The sequence below is a fragment of the Helicoverpa zea genome, chromosome 11, assembly GCF_022581195.2.
Source record: "Helicoverpa zea isolate HzStark_Cry1AcR chromosome 11, ilHelZeax1.1, whole genome shotgun sequence".
Taxonomy (NCBI): Eukaryota; Metazoa; Arthropoda; class Insecta; order Lepidoptera; family Noctuidae; genus Helicoverpa; species Helicoverpa zea.
The window spans coordinates 2,342,312-2,365,627 of NC_061462.1; the positions used below are offsets into that span (position 1 = coordinate 2,342,312).

General features: G+C 37.3%; 2 protein-coding genes across 5 annotated transcripts in view; one reads left to right on the forward strand and one right to left on the reverse strand.

The window, feature by feature from the left end:
* The window catches only part of LOC124634236 (glucose transporter type 1-like), a 22,126-nt gene extending 17,932 nt beyond the window's left edge, over window positions 1–4,194 (forward strand). For all 4 annotated transcript variants that reach the window (XM_047169692.1, XM_047169694.1, XM_047169695.1 and 1 more), the window contains one exon: window positions 174–4,194. In XM_047169692.1, coding sequence (XP_047025648.1) covers window positions 174–1,573 — 1,400 coding nt within the window. In that variant the 3' untranslated portion in view covers window positions 1,574–4,194. The remainder of the gene's footprint in view (window positions 1–173) is intronic.
* LOC124634235 (soluble guanylate cyclase 89Db-like) lies at window positions 3,749–19,567 on the reverse strand. The gene is made up of 14 exons (XM_047169691.1): window positions 19,314–19,567; window positions 16,762–16,839; window positions 15,904–16,625; window positions 14,130–14,323; window positions 13,653–13,777; window positions 8,470–8,601; window positions 8,178–8,279; window positions 7,675–7,841; window positions 7,313–7,589; window positions 7,043–7,186; window positions 6,757–6,880; window positions 6,392–6,501; window positions 5,214–5,303; window positions 3,749–5,040 (listed from the first exon to the last, which is right to left on the reverse strand). Exons 1-14 carry the CDS (start codon window positions 19,353–19,355, stop codon window positions 4,933–4,935), a joined length of 2,415 nt encoding a protein of 804 aa, XP_047025647.1. The 5' UTR covers window positions 19,356–19,567; the 3' UTR covers window positions 3,749–4,932.
* Between the last annotated feature and the right edge of the window lie 3,749 nt (window positions 19,568–23,316).

The following is a 23,316-nucleotide window of genomic DNA, read 5'->3' on the forward strand; positions in this document are numbered from 1 at the left end:
GGTTTTCCCAGAACCACCTAGATTCATAACGTAGGTATCTAAATTGCTATATTGCAAGATGCAATTTTATCTCGGATATCAAAACGTTACACTTTTGAGGCTACTGATCTAAAACCTTGACCTGATAAGATATGCACTCCGCAGATATTAATAGTGAACTATATTGTTTTCAGAATCTTCGAAGCACACGATGGCGGGCGGTGGCGTGACGGGCGCGCTGCTGTACGCAGTGAGTGCGGCCGTGCTCGGCATGCTGCAGTTCGGTTTCAACACCGGCGTCATCAACGCTCCCCGCCCCTTCATAGAGAACTTCATCAGCGAGCAGTACCAGGCCAGTCCCAGCTTAGTGTTCAGTATCATCGTCAGTATCTTCGCCATCGGCGGCATGATCGGATGCCCCTTCGCAAGCTGGATGTTAGAAAAGTACGGCCGTAAAAATGCTCTTCTCGTCAACGCCACACTCGGTGTACTCGGTGCAATATTAATGGGCTTCAGCAAACTCGCGGATTCTGTGGAAATGATCATCATCGGCAGGTTTATCATTGGCATAAATTGTGGATTTGCTACGACTGCTTCACCAACTTACGTATCTGAGGTAGCACCGGTGAGACTGCGAGGCGCTTTCGGAACAGTCAACCAACTGGCGGTCGCATTTGGATTGGTCGGTGCTCAGATCTTGGGTATCGATATGATACTAGGAAGTAATGAAGGCTGGCCGTGGCTGCTTGGGCTCGCTATATTCCCATCCGCCATTCAGTTTGTGATGGTTATTTTTGCACCTGAGAGTCCTCGTTATTTGCTGCTTGTCGCTCGTGATGAGGAAAGATCTAGAGCTGAGTTAGCTAAACTCAGAGGAACGAGTGAAATTGACGATGAGATTAATGACATGCACGTAGAAGACCGCGCAGCCAGACAGGAAGAGAAGTTTACTATTAAAGACTTGTTCGTCATCAGGGCATTGCGAATGCCTCTTATTATTGGTGTTGTGATGCACTTGTCTCAACAGTTGGGAGGTATCAACGCTGTTCTCTATTACTCGACAACGATATTCGTGGGTGCAGGACTTACGGAGGAAAATGCTCGCTTGTCTTCAATTGGTGTCGGCAGTATGTTGTTCATAATGGCTCTAGTATCGATTCCCTTGATGGACCGTCTGGGCAGGCGCACGCTGCAGCTGGGAGGGCTGGCAGGTATGGCGGTGTTCTCAGTGCTTATGACTGTAGCATTCTTCACGTACGAGAATAACACGACTATGAGCATATTCGCCGTCATATTCACATTCATGTACGTGGCGTTCTTCGGCGTGGGTCCTAGTTCGATCCCGTGGATGTTGCTGTCAGAGTTGTTCGGACAGGGCGCTCGCAGTGCGGCGGTCAGCGTGGGTGCGTTTGTCAACTGGTTGGCTAACTTCATAGTTGGGCTGACTTTCATCCCCATGTCGGAAGCGCTCGGCAACTACGTGTTCCTGCCTTACACTGTCCTGCTCATCTTATTCTTTATCTTCACGTACCTGAAGCTGCCGGAGACAAAGAATAGGACGATTGAGGAGGTAACCGCTCTCTTTAAGAAGTAATCCGGACTAGACTTAAGCGACATTCCTTAGAAATAAGAATACTGATTGCGTCACTGCAATAATTTATACAGCATTATTGTGATAGAACTGTATAAAATTCGATTTAATAGAATAATATAGACGACAGCGAGTGTTATCTATGTCCTTTCTACCAGATTTGTATAAAAATGGAAAGACTGAACACAACACTTATATTAATTGGAGTCGTTTAAAGATTCTTCATACTTGATATACCTATAGATGAAGTACTTATTTAACAATAAAATACTGTATAAATAAGGTGATTATTTCAATTTATGACATATTATAAAACACTATTTAAAATCATGATATTATTAAATATTGTAGTGAAGTATAGTATAAAGAGTTCATAAATATTCACTTAAGTAGCTATTGTACGCAGGAGCAGTTCAAATGAGATATCGTCAAGAACAACATTTTATTATTAATTTATTGATTAATGTTTTGATATTGTTGTATTTCCAAAGGTTTGAGGACCAAATTGTTTATTTCATATGATTAATTGTTGTTAAGATATTGTTTACATTTACGTTTGTTTGGTGCGGGTGAAACCGAATTTAGATCGATGCACTTTTTTATAAGTATTTTTGCGCTTTCTTATATTTTTTTCTACCTATTCTAGTGCCTTAAATTTTGTTTTACAGTAAAATGGGGATTAGAGCATTTACTAATGTACAATGTATTGTCTATTCCTCCATTGATTTTAAAAGAGGTTGACATTCAATGGTACATTGTTTGCATGAGCACGGGAGCTCGTTAAAGTATCATAGACAAAGAGTTTTTCTAGACCAAGAGTTGTAACACCTCCTTGTATTAGAGTAAAATAAAAAAATCTATACTATATACCTCCCGTGTCGCCTCCTGTAATTCACAATTATGTACTACAGGCCATTACCTAGATATTATAAATATAGTTCGACTCATTATCGTTCACAGCAAACCATATTTTTCCATGATATTACTATATTAACGTGTTAGTGAATTGTATACAGTATAAACATTTACACTTTCTATTATATTGTTAGGTACTTGCCGCTTCAGGCGATTAGGGTGACCATCTAAAAAATCTTTGTGCACATTCTTGAATATAGAAGCAAATCGGATTACCGTAAGAATCCGTTATGCATGGACAATGGAACAACATCAACATAAACGATTAATTAGTTTCAAATTCGCCCTTAGAAAATTTAATTAGTTAAGGCTAAACATGCGATACCTCAATAGTTGATAAAGTTAAAAATGCACTTCTTCTAGAATATAAAAAAGTATTCTTAAATATATTTTCTTCATTTGGCTACGCCTTTCATTCAACAACAATATAATTTTTGATTTGGACTTCGACACACATTGTTTGTATTATATTATCCACGACCGTAAATAGGAAATTCCCATGACTTGATTTAAGATAAAAATAATAATACGAAAACGATTTTTGTTTGTAAAACGACGTTAGTAAAACTACGCCTAGTTAACTAATAGGTGCGTTTACCCTACTTGTATTCTAATTAGTACAATTTACGTAAATATGTAAACTGTCAAGGGAATGTTTAACACAACCGTCCCATTGTACCTTAGTGCCAACTGTGTGTTTTATTAGAAACTTCTTTCTTTTTAATTAGGAAAAAATACAGCTCAATCTTTGTCAGTATTTTCTTCTTATTTTGTTTACCATTTACCGTTATTATTACGAAGAAAATCAACTGTCTAATTTTTTTCTCGTTTGAGCTTGCAACAGAAAAATATTACAGACATTATGTACAGTCAACTGCAAAAAGTTGATACTTTGTTGTAATTCAAATTAAACCATATTGCATCTGCATTTTTGCCGCCGTCTGTACATGTTTAGCGAAGGTTAATTTCGAAATTTTAAAGTTTAAATTATACCAGGCAGCTTAGTGGTTATGAATGTCCTGGTTAAAGAATACGAAAAGAGAACAATCCATTTAATTCGTAATTTTGTATTAGAATCATGTTTTAAGATTTTTTGTATGTTTCTTTTTATTAAAATTTTAATATTTTATGGTGCAGCTATTGATTCAACTTAATGTTTTATTGTTCATTCATGATTTATGTAAGTTTGGTTGTGTTTATATGTCACATTGTGCTTGTTATTTTAAAACCAAAATTTCGTAACTATTCAACAAAAATATACGATTAAGTTTAAACTTTATTACACATCTGTTTTACAAACATGTTAACACAGTTTCTGTAAATACAATCATGCACAATAACAATAATAGATACTGTTTTACAATATTTTATCAGAACATGTAAATATTTTATTTTCTACACTTTTATTGTAATTACGATTTAACTTTAAATATACTATTATTGTTAGTAAGGTTTACTGCCCGGTCAAGAAGAAAATAGTTAGGACCTTATGGAGTTGTGTTATTCGAATTAATTAGTTTTGAATAGAACGTGTAATTCAGTTCCAAAATGTTGCATCTTGTTGACTTCTAAGCCGGGCAGTTGGTATTATGTAGCCTAGTGATACGACACAATATTGTACCTAATTGAATCAAATTATAAAAAGCAACAAAAAATAAAACGAATTTAATTCGTCTGTTGATATTAAATTATTACTATATTAGCAAAAATGTGGTTTGATTTCACCTGTACTAACTTAGGAGTACTTTTAAAACGTCAAACGTTTTCATCTGTCAATAAAAAAAAATGTCTGACGTATTTCTTATTAAGTAGGTAGTTTTTTTCTATAAACAAAATATTAAAAAAATTGATTTGATATATCGTCACATAATTAGATAAGTCTACAAAACCTTTGTTCATTCGATATAATACATAGATTAATATGCAATCAGTATGACAATCAATTGCTATTGAAGTCTAGATAAACGTGATATATTAAGGTAATCATACGATTACAGATATCAATATCGTGATATATTAGACCTACAATTATTTCATTCAGATACGTGGCTTTGGTTACTTCCGTTAGAATTAAATATAATTTTTCGATAGAACCTATTCTGTAATTGAACAAGAAATTGACTAGGTAAAGGAAAATCGGTGAAATGAATGACTCCGTAAAAATCCAATGATTAATTTAGTGGTCAGTTTAACCACTTCCTCATGATTCAAGTTAACCGCTATATTTCATTAGGTATCTACATTATAGGTAGGTATTTGTGTAAATAACCATTTTATTTTTCAGTTTAAAACATCTAGGTATATCAGGATTCATAGATTTCGAGCATTTTAGAGTGTCAAAGAATGACTACTAAACTAAATAGGTATGTTTAGTATGCAAATCACATAATATTAGTTCCTCCCTTCAACCAAGATACTTATATACCTAGTGATATTTGGGTTTATGTTCAATTGTCATTTTCTCCGTACAATACTGAAAATAGCTGTAACGCATCATTTTGTTCCTCTTCCTCGATCTCTCCTTCGAGCCAAAAAGTTTCCATAGTGCCTTTTCCCTGTAAACAAGTATGAAAATAGAGTAAGGCTTTTAACTTAGATGCAAACAAAACCGACCACAAAAAGGGGATTCTTTCAATTCTCAGTTCCATAATTTTTTCACAATCAATCATCGATATAGAATATAGAGACAAGACAAAGTCTGGCAATTTTTTTATAGCTTTGGTCTCACCTTGACTTTGATGAGTCCTCGCGGTCGGAGCCTGAATCTACCAGCTGGCAGTTGATTCGCCGTCACTGCTGACACTTGAACGCGACCAGGCTGGAAAACGACGAATAAAATACATTTAAGGAACATTGTCAATAGAACCCAACCCACGTTGGATGGCAAAGATATGCAAAATTATATATGTAGGTATAAATTTTTGACGTGACAACGTCTTATAAATCGATGGAGCCGGCTGCACGCACGAAAAAACATGACTCATGCGTCGTTACCTCGCTCTGAGGCGTTCCGTTTAAGGCTTGTAGTGCAAGCGAGAGCACGCAACGAGCGACAAAGAGGCACGATCGGCCTCCGCGTTCGGCAGCGTTCGACATCTGACGATCAATTTCTTATGACGTTGTCACGTTCGACTATCGTCAGTAAACGTAAACCGACTTTACAGACAACCGTTTTTTTTTTAATAAAAAATGTTCTAATTTGGGAACTTGTGTCTTTTACACAATAAAAAAAAAACAAATATTTACTTGCATTTGTATTTACATTTGTTAAATACATATAAAAGTTTAGCTTAAGGCGAGGAAGTGGTCAACAATAATTCCATAACCGGCACGCGCATCTAAGGCGCCAAAAGGGGTCGGAGCGTCTGAGCGGGGCGAGGATAACAATACGCGCGCTAGCTTATAACTAAAAGTCGTAAGCGACAAAATGGTTTTGTAATTTTAATATTTAGAAATGATAATTTAATAAAAATTCCTACTACCATTTTAAAGAGTATGTATATACTCAACTACTAAAAAAGTTAAGAGGCTTAAATCGGTCCCGTTTGCCCATAATATGTGAATCTCTTTTTAAAAAGAGGTATGTTTGATATATTTTTCTCTGTTATAAAAGTTACCTAATCATGTTTCTACAACTAACAAAATAAGGCTTATATCATGAACTTTCAGGTAACCAAGTTGTATTTTGATCCGTTTTGTATTTACTGAGAAAAATTGACATCCTTGGCGCCAAAAATTCCAATTCGTCCTCTTAACGGCCTTTTGCCGAGCGGCGTTGCAAAAAAACTTATTTTTAGGTATATTTTGTTATTCTGACTTAAAATTTAGCCCATTGGCTGGGTCCTGGATTCAGCGACTATGGCAGCACTGTTTAGTAGGCTGGTGAATATAAAGCAATTAACATACTTCAGAAGAAGTCTGCATTCTGCTGGCGGTGTTGACCGTATCCCCCACAAGGCAGTAGCGAGGCAGGCGTAGTCCTAGCACGCCAGCTACAACTGGGCCAGTGTGGATGCCTGGGGAAATGCAGAACAAGTTATTATTGTATACCTACTTTAAAAAGGTCCTTTACCAAAGAAAAAGTAGGCTTTTGAATTAGCTTTTTATTTACAGGTTAGAGCCTAAACAAGCTCGAAAAGCGACACACATTTTCGAAACACATAGCCAAAGTGTGTAAAAAGTTTGTGAAGCGATTGGACCGGCTTACTCTGTAACACCTTATTAGTGAACATGAACTCGTTTATGGTAAGTATATAGGAGCTTGCACCTACCTATAGTGAGTGCAGGGATGGCCCGCGAGATGGCGAGAGCAGCACTGGCGGCCGACGCCGCGTGCGTGCGTCGCCGCTCCGGCGCGCCCGACACCAACATGTACACCGTGCCCACTGTCTCCACCTGAAGAATAGTTATAGGATTTGGTACTAATCTCATTCTTTTCCTCAAATTCAAACATTTTTATTAATTTGAAGACCATTGTTATAAGCTCCACAATAGTAGGTAGGTCTATATCAGATTATCAGTGCTATTTCCTCAACAGCTTATAATATACAAACATACCTTGTAAACGCGATGTGTATCGAGAAGCCTGTCGATCCTTGAATAAACGTCATTCATGTAAGCAACGGTCTGCATTACATCAGCTCGCGTGCCTGCCTCTGCTAGTTGTACAGCGCAGAAAATTATCGTCACGTTTTCAAATGCCTGCAATTGAAATTAAAACCTTAGCAGCATTAATAAAATCTTTGTTAAATGATGCAGAAGCTTGCAAGTCCCAATTGCTTTACAGTAAAATGATGATGATTGATAACGAGCAAGAGCAATCTTTACCTGACAGGCAGCCATAGGATCCTTCCCCGCTCTCAAGTGATCAGCAATGCCTTTCGGAATCATAGTATAAAGCAATTGATCTCCTCTCTTCTTCCACTGATCCAGGAGTCTGCAGGACTTCTCGAGAGAAATACTCCTGCTCTCAGCCTTCTCGAAGAGTAGTTCTAAGCGGGAGAGGTGCTGCCAGCCTTGCAAGAGCATTTCTTTGGAGAGTCCGTGACCGTTCATGTCTGCTAGAGAAAGCCCGGCTTGGGCAAGTTCTTCCAGGTCATTGAATCTGAGAATTTTGATTAAAATTAAGAATGAAGGAAAAAAGAAACGTGATCATTTAACAGCAAAAGCTTTCGACTATTTCCACTTACATTGGGCTGCAGAGAAAGATGAGTGCATCGATTTCCTCCAGTAGATAAATGGGTCCTCTCAGTAGGATGGACCGAGCTCCCTGTGAGCCTCTCCGCACTTCGGGACAGCCCCGACTGCGGTACCGAAGCAACTCCAGGTCAAAGATCATTGTCTGCATGCACACCACCTGAACAAGGAAATATCAAACGTTAGTGGAATACATAGGGGAGTACAAAAGGAACCACTACACAAGGTACATAGGTGGGTAGTACATAGAGACATTAGGGAGTGTGTAGGGGGAGTATACAGGTGTAGGAATATTTTATGGGAAAGCATAAGCACACAGGAGAAAAAAAATACACTAAACATTTGTTAGGTAAGTAGGTATATAAAATGTTCAATGCTATTTTTTATCAAATCATCACCATTCACATTACTCTGGGCATGATTAGTAAAGTTGTAAATAAATTTGGAGTTATTGACCTTCACAACGGAATCCGTAGGGATTCAAAGTTTAAATTACCTTGTCCCACGTAAGAGATACTTTTGGTTTTCTCAGGCGTAATATTTCGCTAATAGATGATTTTAGTATGCGGTTGAGAGGTCCTCCCCAAGTAGCTACCAACTGTAAAAAAGAAGCACGCATTTAGATTAATATTCTACAAAAGTTAACGGTTTAAGTTAAGGCTTGCTATTGTTAGAAAAATCGGTAAACTCCTGGAAAACCGTGTCTTAAGAACTCAAAAGAGTTTGTTTTCATGGAGGAACCATTTAAAGTGACCATACATAAAAGTCAAACTATCTTTTAAGCTTACTCGCTCTCCCGCCTTGAGGATCTTCATCTTCCTGTCCAGCAGAACTCCGAAGGGGAACAGTTGCAGTAGCAAGGAGGCCGGTACTGCTGGCAGAGGGCATGGCAGACTTTTGCGGAGCATAAGTGATTGGACCTGCAAAACAAATTCATAAATTACACACTAGTTTGAAATATTCGTAATAACGAAAGATTTGTATCTCCTGAAGATATGGAAAACCTAAAAAAAAAACCTTATTAGTACGTTTAGACAGGAGAGGATTGTCTTATTTCTTTACATATACCTACTCGTAGAAGAAATAAAGTGGCTGTCTGGAATTGGATGTGTAAAGCGATCCCATCTAACATAGAAACTGTTATATTTCCCAACGTTGTAATAAGCTAAGTGGAAGACAAGCCTACAAAATATGTAGTACACCTATGTCTTACTAGGGACTGTATTGTAATGGACTGTGAAGACTTACAAGGTTATAATATAAATGTGAAAGTGTGAAACTCTAACTGTCTGTTTGTCTGGTTTCATCATCATCCTCCGATCCTTTTCCCAATCATGTTGGGGTCGGCTTCCAGTCTAACCGGATTCAGCTGAGTACCAGTGCTTTATAAGAAGCGACTGCCTATCTGACCTCCTCAACCCAGTTACCCGGGCAACCCGATACCCCTTGGTTAGACTGGTGTCAGACTTACTGGCTTCTGACTACCCGTAACGACTGTCAAGGATGTTCAATGACAGCCGGGACCTACAGTTTAACGTGCCATCCTAAACACAGTCAATGGTGTCTAAGATATACTTAGAAAGTACATACAAACTTAGAAAATTTGCATTGGTACTTGCCTGACGTGGGAGTAAACCCACGCCCTCATACTTGAGAGGTTGGTCCTTTACCCACTAGGCCACCACGTCTTTTTTGTCTCTGTTTGTCTGGCTTTCATCTCACTAATGAACTAATAAAGGAATTTCAATTTTTGGTACACGGATAATCATGATCTTGGGAGAGGACGTAGGATACTTTTTATCCTGGTGCGTGAAGTAGCTTCCTTGGTGCGCGGGTGGTAACGCGGGGAATGAGTTGTAGCTATTTTTATTATGGTTGATTGATTACCATAACACTGCGAAATAGTATTTCGTTACATGCAGAGAGGAATCATTTCAGCGTAAATAAATTATGCTCTATCAGGTGTCGTGTCTACTACGTGACGTGTCTATTATTAATATTAGATAACATTTTTGTAAACTGATAATAATCTTAATCTACCAGTATCTGATGTCTAGTCTATACCATGATTATACTCTTGCACTTTACTCCATTCGATTCATTGTCATCATGATCCGACTTTTTATGCAAAACAAAAATTCTGATCAACAAGGATTATCAATGATTTTCCTTTTTATGCGTATTTGTATGCAGGAAGAGGAATAAGACCATGATTTTATTGTAGTTGTAAAAAGTTTTATAGGCAGAATGGCGGTCTAATAATGTTCATGATTTTTGCGTAAGACTCATGTATTTCTGAGGGAAAACAGCTCATATTTTATTCATTGTTCAGCATTAATTTGTTTAAGTAAACAACCCGCTCGGGGTGTAGATTCATGTTGCTACATTTATGTGAGAGCCAGTGTATGGCGTGATAAAATTCCATCTCTATGTAAATGTGTGAAACCCTATCTCGTTAGGGCTTCTAATATTGCGAAAAGCTGTCTTTCAGAATTATCTAGTTTAGAAGCAACTGTTCGTTCTTTTCTTTAAAAAATGGAGTTGTCATCAGAACATTCACAAATATTTAGAATCTGCCCATTTAACGGTCGTAATACTCAAATTACTTTAGCTTAGTAACCGTCTGGTTCTCTCTGGGTATTTATTTAAGCTCTCCCCTAAATTCCCTAGAGAATTATACGGATTAAGATAGCTTTCGAATCTTAGGTCGAAGTAATTGCCTTAGTTACTAAAGTCTAGTCCCAACCTTCAATCCTTTTTATCATCCAAACCAATTGTCCGAATTGGAATTCCTTCCACTATCTTCTATTCCACCGCGGGGGTTACTGGATTGGAAAATCATATTAAAATTCCAATCCATTGGTCCCGCCAAGTCTATTGGGATCAAAATCAATCAGTGTCGGGTCCATATCGAATCCCTTATTCCCGCATTTCTTTCTTCACTTTTTTTGGTTTGTGACAGGCAGGGTTGTCACAAGAAAATAAATGTTTCTATACCACCAGAAAGACGCTCAGAACTTTTGATGTTTCTCGCGAAATCTTTATCGAGTACTTACCTATTAGTTTTTTTTTCTTTATCGAGGTTTATTTTCGGATAAACCAAGACTGTTCGGACATCACTAATCGGAACAACTAATAAACATCGATATCGACAAGGTCTTGTAACAATAGCGAAAACAATAGACAGTCAAAGCGACTGTTTTGGTACAAACGGTCTTATTCACCCCCTACAAGGCTTGCTAATTGCTTGAGGTAAATCAGACGTGTAGTTTATTATATCTAATGCCCGTGTGGTCTCAATGTCTCATACGTCATGATTAGGGCATTCTGTTGTCTGCCTGTTAATTAAATTATATTTCGGCTGGCAGCCCCTGGACTAGACTGAACGAGCGCAATGCGTTATAATTTCTCGCTGAACTTGTTTTTCAAAAACTTTTCATAATTTCTGCGCCGCAAGCAGAAACCAATTTTTTCAATATGATGATGAATATGTTTATATGTTTGTTTTTTTATATAATATATAACACCCTTGTTATTATTTAGTTTAGTTTATGACACCAAGTTAAATGACGAAATAAATACAGCTGTGTTTATGTAAGTAGGTACGTGAGTATGTTCGACTGCCTGAACTTTGCGCGATAACGGGTGCTAAAACAGAACATCACGTTTTTAGACACTTTTTGGACTATTTTACGACACTCCTGTGGGCAGTAAGTACCATATCAACATCGTTACAGTTAACTAAATAAATGGCACCATTTCTGGACATCGTTTAGTGCGCTTGTACCCGTGATTTTATGTTTGCATACACAGAAATTGGGACATTGTACCATTAAATGTCATTATTTCAGTGCTACACAAGTGGATGCTTTATGGACCATGCAAGTTTCAGCGTCGGAAATATCGTTTGATTAGTTTCAATTTCTTTGGAATTTTAGTTGGATGTCATCGGTCACCAACCGGCAAAGATTCACAGTGTATTGAATTACCAGTCTGATTGGAAATAAGTATGTTAGTAATTTTAAAACCATTTGAAACAAAACCCATCTCAATATTAGTTGCTAATATTAATTCTAATTTTCTTCTGCGGAGAAGTGGTAATGAGCCCCATTAAACATATGAAAGTATTAAGTATATCTGCTATGTTTCTGGGAATAATGGAAGATACAAAATAATAGTAAAGTCACAACTATAGCGAATCTAAGTATGTACTCAAATAAATGTACCAGACTTTCTTTTGGGCAATTCAAACCCAGGATTCAATTAAGTTGAAACGCAGGTAACACTTAACCGTTTTACAGGTCAATTGCAATTTCAGTGGTAAAAGCTTTTTTTATTTATTCATGAAACCTGTGTCGATGCGAGAGGGTTAATAAAGGCGTAACAGGTGGGCCAAAAGCCCATTCTGAATAGCCGATAACTGTGAGTACAAGTCGTTTAAATGAGATTGTTTTTGTTTTCATTTTCTATCTTCTAATGTCTGGGGTTTATTTTAGACTGGCTTAATATATTATATGCCATGGATTTACTGCGAATATAATGTCCAATAAATTTTGGGTATCCTTCTAGTTTTCGATTTATGTTCACAAATCCATCAGAATTTGTGGAGTGGTTTAGATCTAACAGCTGTAGGAAACAAAGAATATAATAGATCTATAGCTTGCTAGCTAATAAAGAAAAGAGGCAAAGTGTCGCATTAAAAATATAGAAAGGATGCCATGTTTATTCGATTCTTAGAAAAGAATTCAATTTGTTTGACTTGTGAAGCTTTTCGTTATTTTAATATTGTTAGCTATGTGATCTTTGTGCTTCGAGACTGAACCTGATATTGGAAATTTAAAAAAAAAAAAAAAAGTTTTCATTTTAATGTCCCTTTTTTTGTCTAGAATAATCGGCGGTGAAAGAAGCTTGTTTTGGCGTCTAGTGTTTTGTTGTTGGGTTATTAATTATAACGGGATGACTTGTGAAGAATTATCTTACGCTTTCATGAGAAGCATCATTTTGATGAAAAGGTTTAAACTTGAGGTGGTTGAAAATATTCTGTGAAAAGTTCTGGCTAAGTATACAATAATTATATAAAACATTATTTAACTCTAACGTATAAGCGAAGTATTCAACGTCTCAAGTGGCATTTTTACAAGATACAGAAACAAAAACACGCTTAACTGTTTAAATTAATCAATAGATTGAGAGTGGCGGTATAATTTCTTAGTTGTTCTATGGAAGTTTATTTAACTATCTCCTATGAGAAGAAAATTTAATTAATTGACTGTAAACATGTCAATATCATGATATTGCCGAGTCGCATGTCCCACATCGGCGCCCTCAATTATGTGAGAAGCTGTAACATAACACCGCTTAATTTGTCAATACGTTGAGCCAGATGCGTGAAGTTCACTCCTCTATATTATTCTAGACTACTCTACACATAACAGTAAAAAGCAAGTAAGCTTTTTACCTAAGTAGGTAAGTACGTAAGAGTACGTAATGCGAAGAAGCCAGTAAAAATTACTTGCCCAAAAAATACAATGGTGTACTTATCTCCATTTAAAATTCGGCAGAAAATGATAATGTACATAGGTACTAGTAATTGAGTATCCTACAAGACAAAAAAAAAAACCTAAAAGGAATTTCCATTTGCAATCTTCTTGCTAGGCTTGAGGAAAACAAGAAGGATATTATGTCATGTTATGAAGATTCGGTAAACTGATATAGATCTTTATGCTAAAGAGATGGCATTTTTATATCAACCGCTCTCTATACAATTTCTTGTTTGGAGAAAATTTGAGTCACACAAACAAGTATTAGGTACATGAAAAAATCTGCCTAGCTTTTTCCCAACTATGTTGCTGTCGGCTTCCAGTCTAATCAGGTACTAACGAAACGGTAACTCTTTCGATTATCCGCCGCCCTTCCCGATAACCCATGATAAGAGATGATCATTAATTGAGTGCTTAATATCAATACTTACATAATCGCTGTTATCGAACTCCAGCCTCAGAACAGCCACGTAGTAGGTGCCTTCCATGCTTTCCTTTACCACAGACACCTTCAGCTTCAGCGAGAATATGTCCTCTGCTATCTCATACAGCTGACCTGCAACCAAACTACGTATTCTAATGTGGACTAAAGGTTCTATTTTTTGGTAATTTCCATAAGCCCACTTGTGGTTCTTCTTAAATTTTTGAGTAGACCTTAGGACCTGTATTAAAATTATTATAAAGTATGTAATAAATAGTCTCTGAAAAGTACCTTCCACCAGTGGTTTCATCAACTTCCTGAGGAAACTACTTCCCAGATCCACATAAAAGGAAGCCTATACCTAAGCATGTTATTCTGATCTATTCATCCGTTTGTGCGTGGCGAAGTTACAAACATACTCGATATTCGGGTGCATCGTGTTTGTTTCACGATAAAAAAACTTACTTTTACTGATCCATAAACTTACCCATAAGATAATGCGTGAACCCAGTTCTGCCGCTGCTGTACACAAGTTCAGCGCCGTGTCTATGCGCACGAGTGAGCTGCATGCTCGGAGAGCGCATGCGTGGGAACGTGAAGCGCATTCGCTGGTGGATGTTGTCAACCGACTGCAGGAACGTGCAGAAGTAGCGGCCTGTTGCCCGGATCATCGTGTCATACCTGATTTTTGACAATTAGGTTAACACTTACCTACTTATTTTTTATTAACAAAAAAAGCCTTTGGAACAATAAGATTTGAAATAAGCTCGAAAACGTGTAATTATTTATTTTTTTTTTTTTTTTTTTTTTTTATACGTACTTTATTTATTTACATAATATTTACATTAATTTTAAAAATTAAAAATAAACTTATATATACAACTTAAAACTAATACATAGCATCAAAAAATTGCTCCTCATCGCTGTCACCGGGTAATGTACCCAGAAGGCTGGCAGCATTGCCACGTTGGATGGCAATGCTCAACCTCTGTGCGAAATAAAAGCCAGCCCTTGGGTCACGAGAAGTGTCAACAAGGCGCTTAGAAATTTCCTTTGCAAGCGCGTGAGCACTCGGACCCCACGGCCCGAGAGTTTCAACCCCAAACGGCTCAAACATGTAATTCCCGATAAGGCTACTATATTTGCGCCGTTTGAGGTCTTCTGCTTGTGAAGCGGCGGAGCCGACACAACACGCAGTTCTAGGAAGATGGGATGGCGCAAGAGTGTCGACGCAGGTCGCGTCCCACACTAAAGTCCTAGTAGTCCAAAATAGCGACATGCCGTCTGGTCTCTTGCCATCGTCGCGTGCCAAACCATTTGGTTCAAGTAGCTAGCTCGAAAACTAGGTATTGTAAATTATAATTATTTTATTTTTTTTAACAATTTCTATGGACTTTATTGCCGGTTCTTTTCTATGAGACCAACTCTTCGGAACCGTGCAACGAGTTTGACGATTCGAAACAGCTTTCATAGGTCTATTTAAAAAAAAAAAACTTTGACTTTGCAGTAAACCCGTAAAATGGTGTGGTAAGTCACAGATGGAAATAAATTACGAACATAATAAAGCTTTTAGAAGTTGCTGTGTGTTTTTGTTCAGTAAATCCCAGTTGTCTTTGTAATCTGTGCTAAGTGACTCAACTAATCAAGCGGCAAATTTTACCCTATGGTCTAGTCCGAAATGCTAGAAAAAAAAATATGTAAGTAGGTATCTAACCTACAACAAAATTCTTTTCCCTGATTTATTTTAACTTCTCAACTATTACAGTAGCTATTGATATGAAATAATTACCCGTAAGTGGCGTCAAGCGTTCATAATTTGTTCTCAAGTAATTAATGGCTATCCATAAATCAAATAAATCGGAGATTGGATCTCAACAAGTCGAATGACAGCCATATTGGCGGGACTTTGAACCCTAATGTAAGTTTACGTTACGGACAACATTGTGAAGCTATAATACTGATAAGGATTTTTCTTTCAGCCATATAATCCTAGGAAATGGCCGTACCCACCTATCTACAAAAATAATAACCTAAAAGTACTTAGCTTGCCAAACCTCACTTATCGGAAAAGTATTAGCGCTTTCATATAGGGTGAATATTTGAAGAAATATTGGACCGACGCACGGTCTCCACATTTTAAAGGGTAATGTACATAACTTGTATCATACATATGTCATTAAAACTAAACCACAATCAACATAAAACCAGAGTAATATTTGATCAACCCTAAATAACAAATTACAATTGCGATTACAACTCACCCGTAATTACTGAAGAACTTGACGAAACATCTCCCGAAGAAATGCATCACTTTCTCAGGAGTTCCGAATTTCTCCCTCAAGTGGTTCAGCTTGTCAACGCTGACGAGGCCAAGACTGTTCATCCGTGGTCTCGAAGGGATGAGGGACCCGCGTCTTTTATACACGTCCAAAGCAACCGTACAACTTGTTTTACGTGCTGGCTTTAGAATCGAAGGCTTTTTAGCTCCGTCACTCTCTGGAGAAGCTGGTTCCGAAGCTGCTGTCTCAATTTCTTTCACAACAGGTGGCTGGTCTTCCACGTTACTGGTTTCAGGAATAGGCTCTTCAATTGACTCCTTAACCTTATGATTTTCGAATTTGATACCTAAACTCCTCCTGTGGAACTCTCGGGCGACAATTTCAGCTTCTTCAGTAATTCTGGCTTCATTAATCTTCCCGGTAGATGCTGCTACAGACGACCGTATCTCTTCGGAAGAATTGTAAGCATCAATTTCCTTTTTGGTCACGCTTTTGAGTGCATTCGTTGCTGTGAAAGGACATCTGTAGCTCTGTGATCTGTTGTCTGCATGAACTGAAGCACTTCGCCATCCTGGTTTAACTTTTATTGACGATTTCTTGGGAGCTGGACTGCTTGGAATGGATGGAGCAGGGCTGTTGGGGTCTTTCGAGATCAGCCGAGCGAGGGCACTCGCGAGCCTCAACATCAAGGCATCGGGATATTGCTGTAAAAAGGAACAGAATCTTATTTATAGCATGATAACTACTTGGTTCATAAATATATATATTTGTTACCCGTTAACTTGTTTATATGGACTTTAATTGAGTGCCTATCTTTTTATTTTATTTAGATAACGTTACCTGAGTTGCACTGAAGACAGTACACCTTGCACCCGACTCCCGGAGTATAGTCTCCCATATTTCTTCCCCGCATTCTTCCTGTAAACAAAAAAACCGTTATACTGCTTTGATACAATCAACAGCTAGTCTTTGATCAACACCTTTTGCAATACGTTTAATAGCAGCATCAAAACTATTAATTTCTGCTTAATATTCCGTCTTCGTAGTTCAATGGAGTGTCGATATCAATTTCGTAACGATGCACGTGACGACGACTTCGCGACTTATTTTGCGGATTTTATTTGTAACTGCAATGTAACATGTTTGAAACACTTGGCCGGGTGTGAATTATGTTTGTTGTTTCCGAAGTTCGTGTTGTTCTGTATCAGATTAATTGGAGAAAACTTTTTTCATTTTTTACGCCTCCACTCGCATTGATGACAGAAGCAGGCACATTATGTATGAGAGTTATGGTATTAGAAATTAGCATCGTTTGCAATAGAGCTGAGGTAAATTTTAAAATATCCACATTCACTTGCGTTTTTACGCATGCGTTCTGAGATGCGTTTTTGCGATACCCAGTTAGAAAGTCTTCGATTGTCTATATGAGCCAAACCATATGCCAACATAAAAATGATCTTACCTTGATATCCCAAAGAGATTGCACGTCGTCGTATTATCGATAAAGTAGATAGCCACAATTAATTTCGTTCTAAAATTTGTCTTAAAAGTTAGGTAAATGGGAAATGGAATTGTAAACTGTCCAAGATAAAGTTATGGAAACAATTACATTTATCTTAGTCGAACGTGCTTGAAACCGGGACAAGCCTTAATTGCAGCGCGATTTTAAAATTCTTTTGAATTGATTTTTACATTGTTATCAATTCGTCGGTGATTTAATGAATAGGTTACTCCCCCTAGTTAAATTACATGCTTCAGATAAATAATAATAGAAATCTTTGGGGGACGCAATTGCCCAATAGTGGTACAATATCTATGGGCTAAAAAAGAGGGTTCAAATTACCCAAAAAAATACTCTTCGAAGTTTTTTTTTTGGACAAAAGTAGGATGGCACAGTCTTACCTCTATTCGATTGACTTATCATGTAATAGCAGTAGGTGAAAGTATTACATATCTACTATGACATTGCTCCTGCCTGTACTTACGCCCTTACGTTATCTAGTGTATAAGTAATTAATAGATTGCTACCCCGGCGATAACCACCCTTCGGCTAATAAATTGTGTTTGTTGACCTTCACATGCCTGTTAAGGAAATATTTTGCACTACTAGTTTCCACCCGCGGTTTCTCCCGTGTCCTAAGGGAATTTCGCCATGACAATTGAACTTATAGAAAGTAACTATTTTTGACGACCTCGATGGCGCAATGGTCACCATGCCGGACTGCCGAACCTGAGGTCCCGGGTTCGATTCCCGGCTCGGTCGACATTTGTGCGATGAGCATGCTTGTTGGCCGTGGTCTGGGTGTTACAATATGTATTTATAAATATGTATATATGTAGCTATATGTAATTTATCAGTTGTGTTAGCACCCATAACACAAGTTAATTAATAACTTACCATGGGGCTAACCGACCGTCTGTGAAAAAGGTGTCCCGACATTATATTTATATAATCCATTTATATAATCCATAAACTATTTAACGTGGCTGAACGAGTTGATAAATACAGAAAAAAAAGACTTAATCTTCCATCTGGATGAATTGGTTAGGAAACACTCAAGTAATTTTCCAAATAGTAGTTCCAGAGATTATCGTGTTCAACCTCGTAGGTAAATAATCTTTTCAGTTTACTTTTCAGCTACTTAATACTTAACAAGGGATAGATATGGCTATGATAGTTGGCTAGATGATGTGCTGACATTTTGAATGCAAATCCTTGATACATTTATTCATAAGCCAAACTCACGGCTCACTCGCACTATCGTCCGATTAAAAGCTTGCAGTATTCGGGGGCTTTAAAACCCCCCTTACTTCAATAAGATACTTTGTGTGCGTTCCAGGGCCGCGATAACTCATTTGAACTTCGTAGCTTTTTGGCACAACGTATAAAGAATCTTAGCAGAGCCGTAGTTAAGCTACCCAGTTTCATATACCTAGTCTTATGAAAGAAAACCTCATATATTCAGGCTTTGGCTTAACATTGGACTTATTGGCTACGGTTACACCTTCTTTCTGACTAGTTTATGACTTAAAAGGATCTGTAAGATAGTTTATTACTTTCTTGGAAAATTAATTAAAGTTAGTGCAAGAGTTTATTTATTTAATATTAATTATTACAAGAGAAAGTAAGTAACATTACTTATGAGAGCAAATATTTCATGTTCCAAATAAGGTACCTAATTACAAACAGATAACCAAAAACGCTAGTCGGTATATGAATGAAACTTTAACCAATCCAATGCTATTTTGTGGTAGGTTAGGTACAGAGGAAAAACAATGTTGAATGATGTCCCGTGTCCGATGAATAACTTTTCAGTTAATTATGTCCGTGTATTTATGAGTTTTTTTGTCTGCATCATTAATTTAACGTAAATAAATCTCTGCAAACTCACCACTATGAAGTATTGCACGCTTTCCAACAACCACCCATACATCTTAACTAATTAAATTGAATAAATATTTTTATTAAAAAAAGTTCACGTTATTTTACAAACTCGAATTTCTATCAATTTCTGACCACGATCTCCCAAGAAGCCACAGTCTAATTTTTAGTCGAGCAATGGCATTGATTAATATAAGTTTTGATGCTCCGCTTGTTTACCGCCCTTGGCAACCTTGGGTCGCGTTTACCCCGTAAGGCTTTCGCGGTACTACTGAGCGAATAAGGGAGCGAGCGAGTACTTAGTATTCCATACAACCTTTTTATATTCAATGTGTAATCTATGGTCTATGGTCACTTTTTATAGAGCTCCTCAACTCTTTTGGAGCGCGAATAATTACGAAATTGAAAGTTATCATTTCAAATGCAATAAGTATTCGATAGTTTTTAGAATAAAAGATGTAGCCCAATATTATTATCTAATTATCAAATTATAGATAGCTATCATATTGACAATTTCATTACTACAATTTCCAAGACATTTGTAATGATATCAAGGATAGCTTAAGGATATGGCAAACTTAGAAGAAACGGGTGTTATTCGCGAAAGCATTTTTAATCACCTATCTATACTAATATTATAAAGCTGAAGAGTTTGTTTGTTTGTTTGAACGCGCTAATCTCAGGAACTACTGGTCCGATTTGAAAATTTATTTCAGTGTTAGATAGCTCATTTATCGAGGAAGGCTATAGGCTAATTTTTATCCCGGTACGGGAAGTAGTTCCCACGGGATGCGGGTGAAACCGCTGGCAGGAGCTAGTTGTAGATATAAGAAATTCATATAGAACAAGAACAACACTACAAATAGTTCGAAATGAAGACTGTTACTTACCTGAAGCAGTTAAAAAAATGCACTTTAAAATTAGTTACAACATGTACGATAAACCTGAACCTAATTTACAATGATCACGGTATAACAATAGACGTTATGACGTCATTGACCAATCAGCATGTTGGTAGTGAACTGAATTGGTTCGGTGAAGCACATTCAGGCCAATTGTCTGTTATGGCGCCCTTCGAAGGACGCGTGCCTAAGACCATTCATTCGCCATTTATCTTTATCAAGTATTTGTTATAATTATCTTGTAGTCAAAGTGATAGAATGTTTCTTACTACAGTACACATTTGCATAAAACTTTATTAAAAATATGCATATGCATATATACTATAGATAACGATATAGATTCACCATATTTCAATCTTTCCCGCGGTTTTGCCCTGCTCCGGGGGAATGTCTTCCCGAACAAATATAGCCCATGTTGAAAATTCTAGCTTTCCAACAGTGAAAGAATATCTATATAAAACTGCAGAAAAATTATGTCTTTATACATATAAAGATGTAATTAGAACTCCATTTGGAAAAAAATATCATGATCATCCTCCGAGCCTTTTTCCCAACTATATTGGGGTCGGCTTCCAGTCTCACCACTACCGGATTCAACTGCATGTCGATTCTATAAAATATCACAACTCACTTCGACATCACTCTCACTTCGACTTCGATCTAAAGGTAGAATTCCGTGGACGCGACAATAGTCAACCTATGAAAATGTATGGCACCGTTGTCGAGGCCCGTGACAGTCGCGCGCGGCCGACGAATTTCGTAAGCTGCTCGCGGCATTGTCAAAAATTTAATTCTGGTTTTACTAAAATTCTATAGATGTTATTAAGCGCTAGACCATGTTGAGAAGCGTACGGCCGCGAGCGGCTCACGAAATTCGTCGTCCGCGCGCGACTGTCGCAGCCCTCGGCAGCGGTGCCATACATTTTCATAGGTTGACTTTTGTCGCGCGCGGCTGCGACAATCGCGACCCACGGAATTCTACCTTAAAGTTTCGTGATTGACATTGTCAAACTACACTAGCGCTACACTATCGAGCGTGTTGACAAGTTGAACTAAATCAAAGTCGAGATTTTGACAGATCTGTCAAAATCTGTCTATCTATAGGGGAGGTAGGGGAGAGATGGGCAGTTGGGAGACATGATCAAATCAGAATAAAAGGGGGGTCCTTTTATTCTGATTTCTGATCATAGTTTTGTTTTTTTTTATTGGGTAGTTTACGTAACCGACTGGTAACGGTGTTCATCCATAGACTATCTGTCATTTCTGTGAGTTGTCAAGAACAAACACTCGTAAAAGTACTTAAATATTTTGTTGCGGTTTCGGATCGTTATAAAGAGAAAACTAATGAAAGGTATGTGTATTTTCTATTATTAATTATTGATTGTCAAAATCTCCAGTTACAATTATAGTAAGTCGATGCAATCCACACCTATTATACCTTTAGAAGAGAGTACTACAGCAATAGTTAATGGGCCCCACGTTTTTATTTTAGTCTAATATGACCGGGACCACCTACGTAGGTTAACAGGTAAGTAACTATTTTTTATTTTCTAGTTTTCAGTGCACATAAGATAAAACCGTTTAACTTAAAAGTTTTTTTACCGATTTTTTTTTCATAAACTAAGTCAAAAGTGTCCAATGCTCCCTATGGTAGGGAGGCTTGGACATACCATGTAATGTATAATTTGTAAATTTTTGCTCTTCTTCGTCAGTGAAAATTTGTGAGGTTATAAATCTGCGCGAAAAATCCTTTATAGAATCTTGTTTCAGGTACCGTTGCCAACTTGATCTAGAGACTATTATATTTAAAATAGTGTTTAAATAAAGTTCTAAGTGTTTTAAAGTGATTAAGTGCCTACCTTTAACGATGGCTAGAATGTTTTTGCTTAAATCTTTATTAGAAGAAGCTCATGATTATTAGAATTTAGAAAAGCGTCAACAATCTGCTAGAATTCGCAGTTTATCTTTATTAACTCGCGATGATGACTATGTGAGCATATATAGATTGTCAAAGGAGCTAATTGACCAACTGGAGTCTGATTTACTGCCCCTGATAAAGCCCACAAAACGTCGAGGCAAAGGACTTACAACTCGTGTAAAAGTAAGTATTGACACAGTTTATAGTTGAAAAATTGTAATCAAGCACACAATAATAAGAAAAACACTTAGTTCTTAATAAGGAGTATTCCCTTTATGTGGTTTCCCCGCCAGCTGATATGTTTTCAAAAGACTCTGTACTTCAGTTATAATATTGGTATTCTCTTAAGCATGAAAATAACCAAATTGGTCTCAATTTTGTTTTCACTAAATCCAGATAAAGTAGGTATTACATTTTTTATTGATTTATTGTTTCACAGATACTATGTACTTTATCATTCTTGGCTAGTGGCGGTTACCAGAAGGTTATTAAAGAGGGCATCAGAACTTATTTATCGCAACCGTCTGCATCTCGTTGCATAAATGAAGTAGTGGAAGCTCTGAACAATCCGGCCGTAGTAAAAAAATATATAAGGTTTCCTCAAAATCAGCAAGAAAGGCAAATTGGCGCTGTCAGTATTTTTTTTTCGTAGGGTAAGCATAGATTATATTCACAGCACGAATTTAGAGATTTCTGTTTATTTTATACTTAAAAGCTGCCTCAAATTCCTTACAATAACAAATTATAACTAAAACATCATATTTAGCTAAAATTCTGTGTCAAAACTGATAAAATTAAAAACTGATTAATCTCGGTTGACATTTTGTCGAGTGGGGAAGTCACTAGCACAGCATTGGTCGATGTCGAGCTCACTTCACTTCGCAAGTGATTAGGTGATGTTTACAGAATGCAAAATCAAGGTCGTTCTGAATCGAATGCGAAGTGAGAGTGAATAGCGAAGTGAAATGCGAGTTGTTGTTCGAATTTTATAGAATCGACGTGCAGGCAGGCCTTGGCCCTGTTGCGCCCCGCTGGGGTTGCTGACAGTATTCTACTTGTGTAGCCCTTTCATTTGATACCCATATTGAGGGGGCTGTGCCATTTTGTGCCGGTGGCCATATTGGATTTAATTAAAGGTGTATACAAAATTTCAGACCAATCGGTTGACAGGAAGAGGGTGAAATTTGAATTAC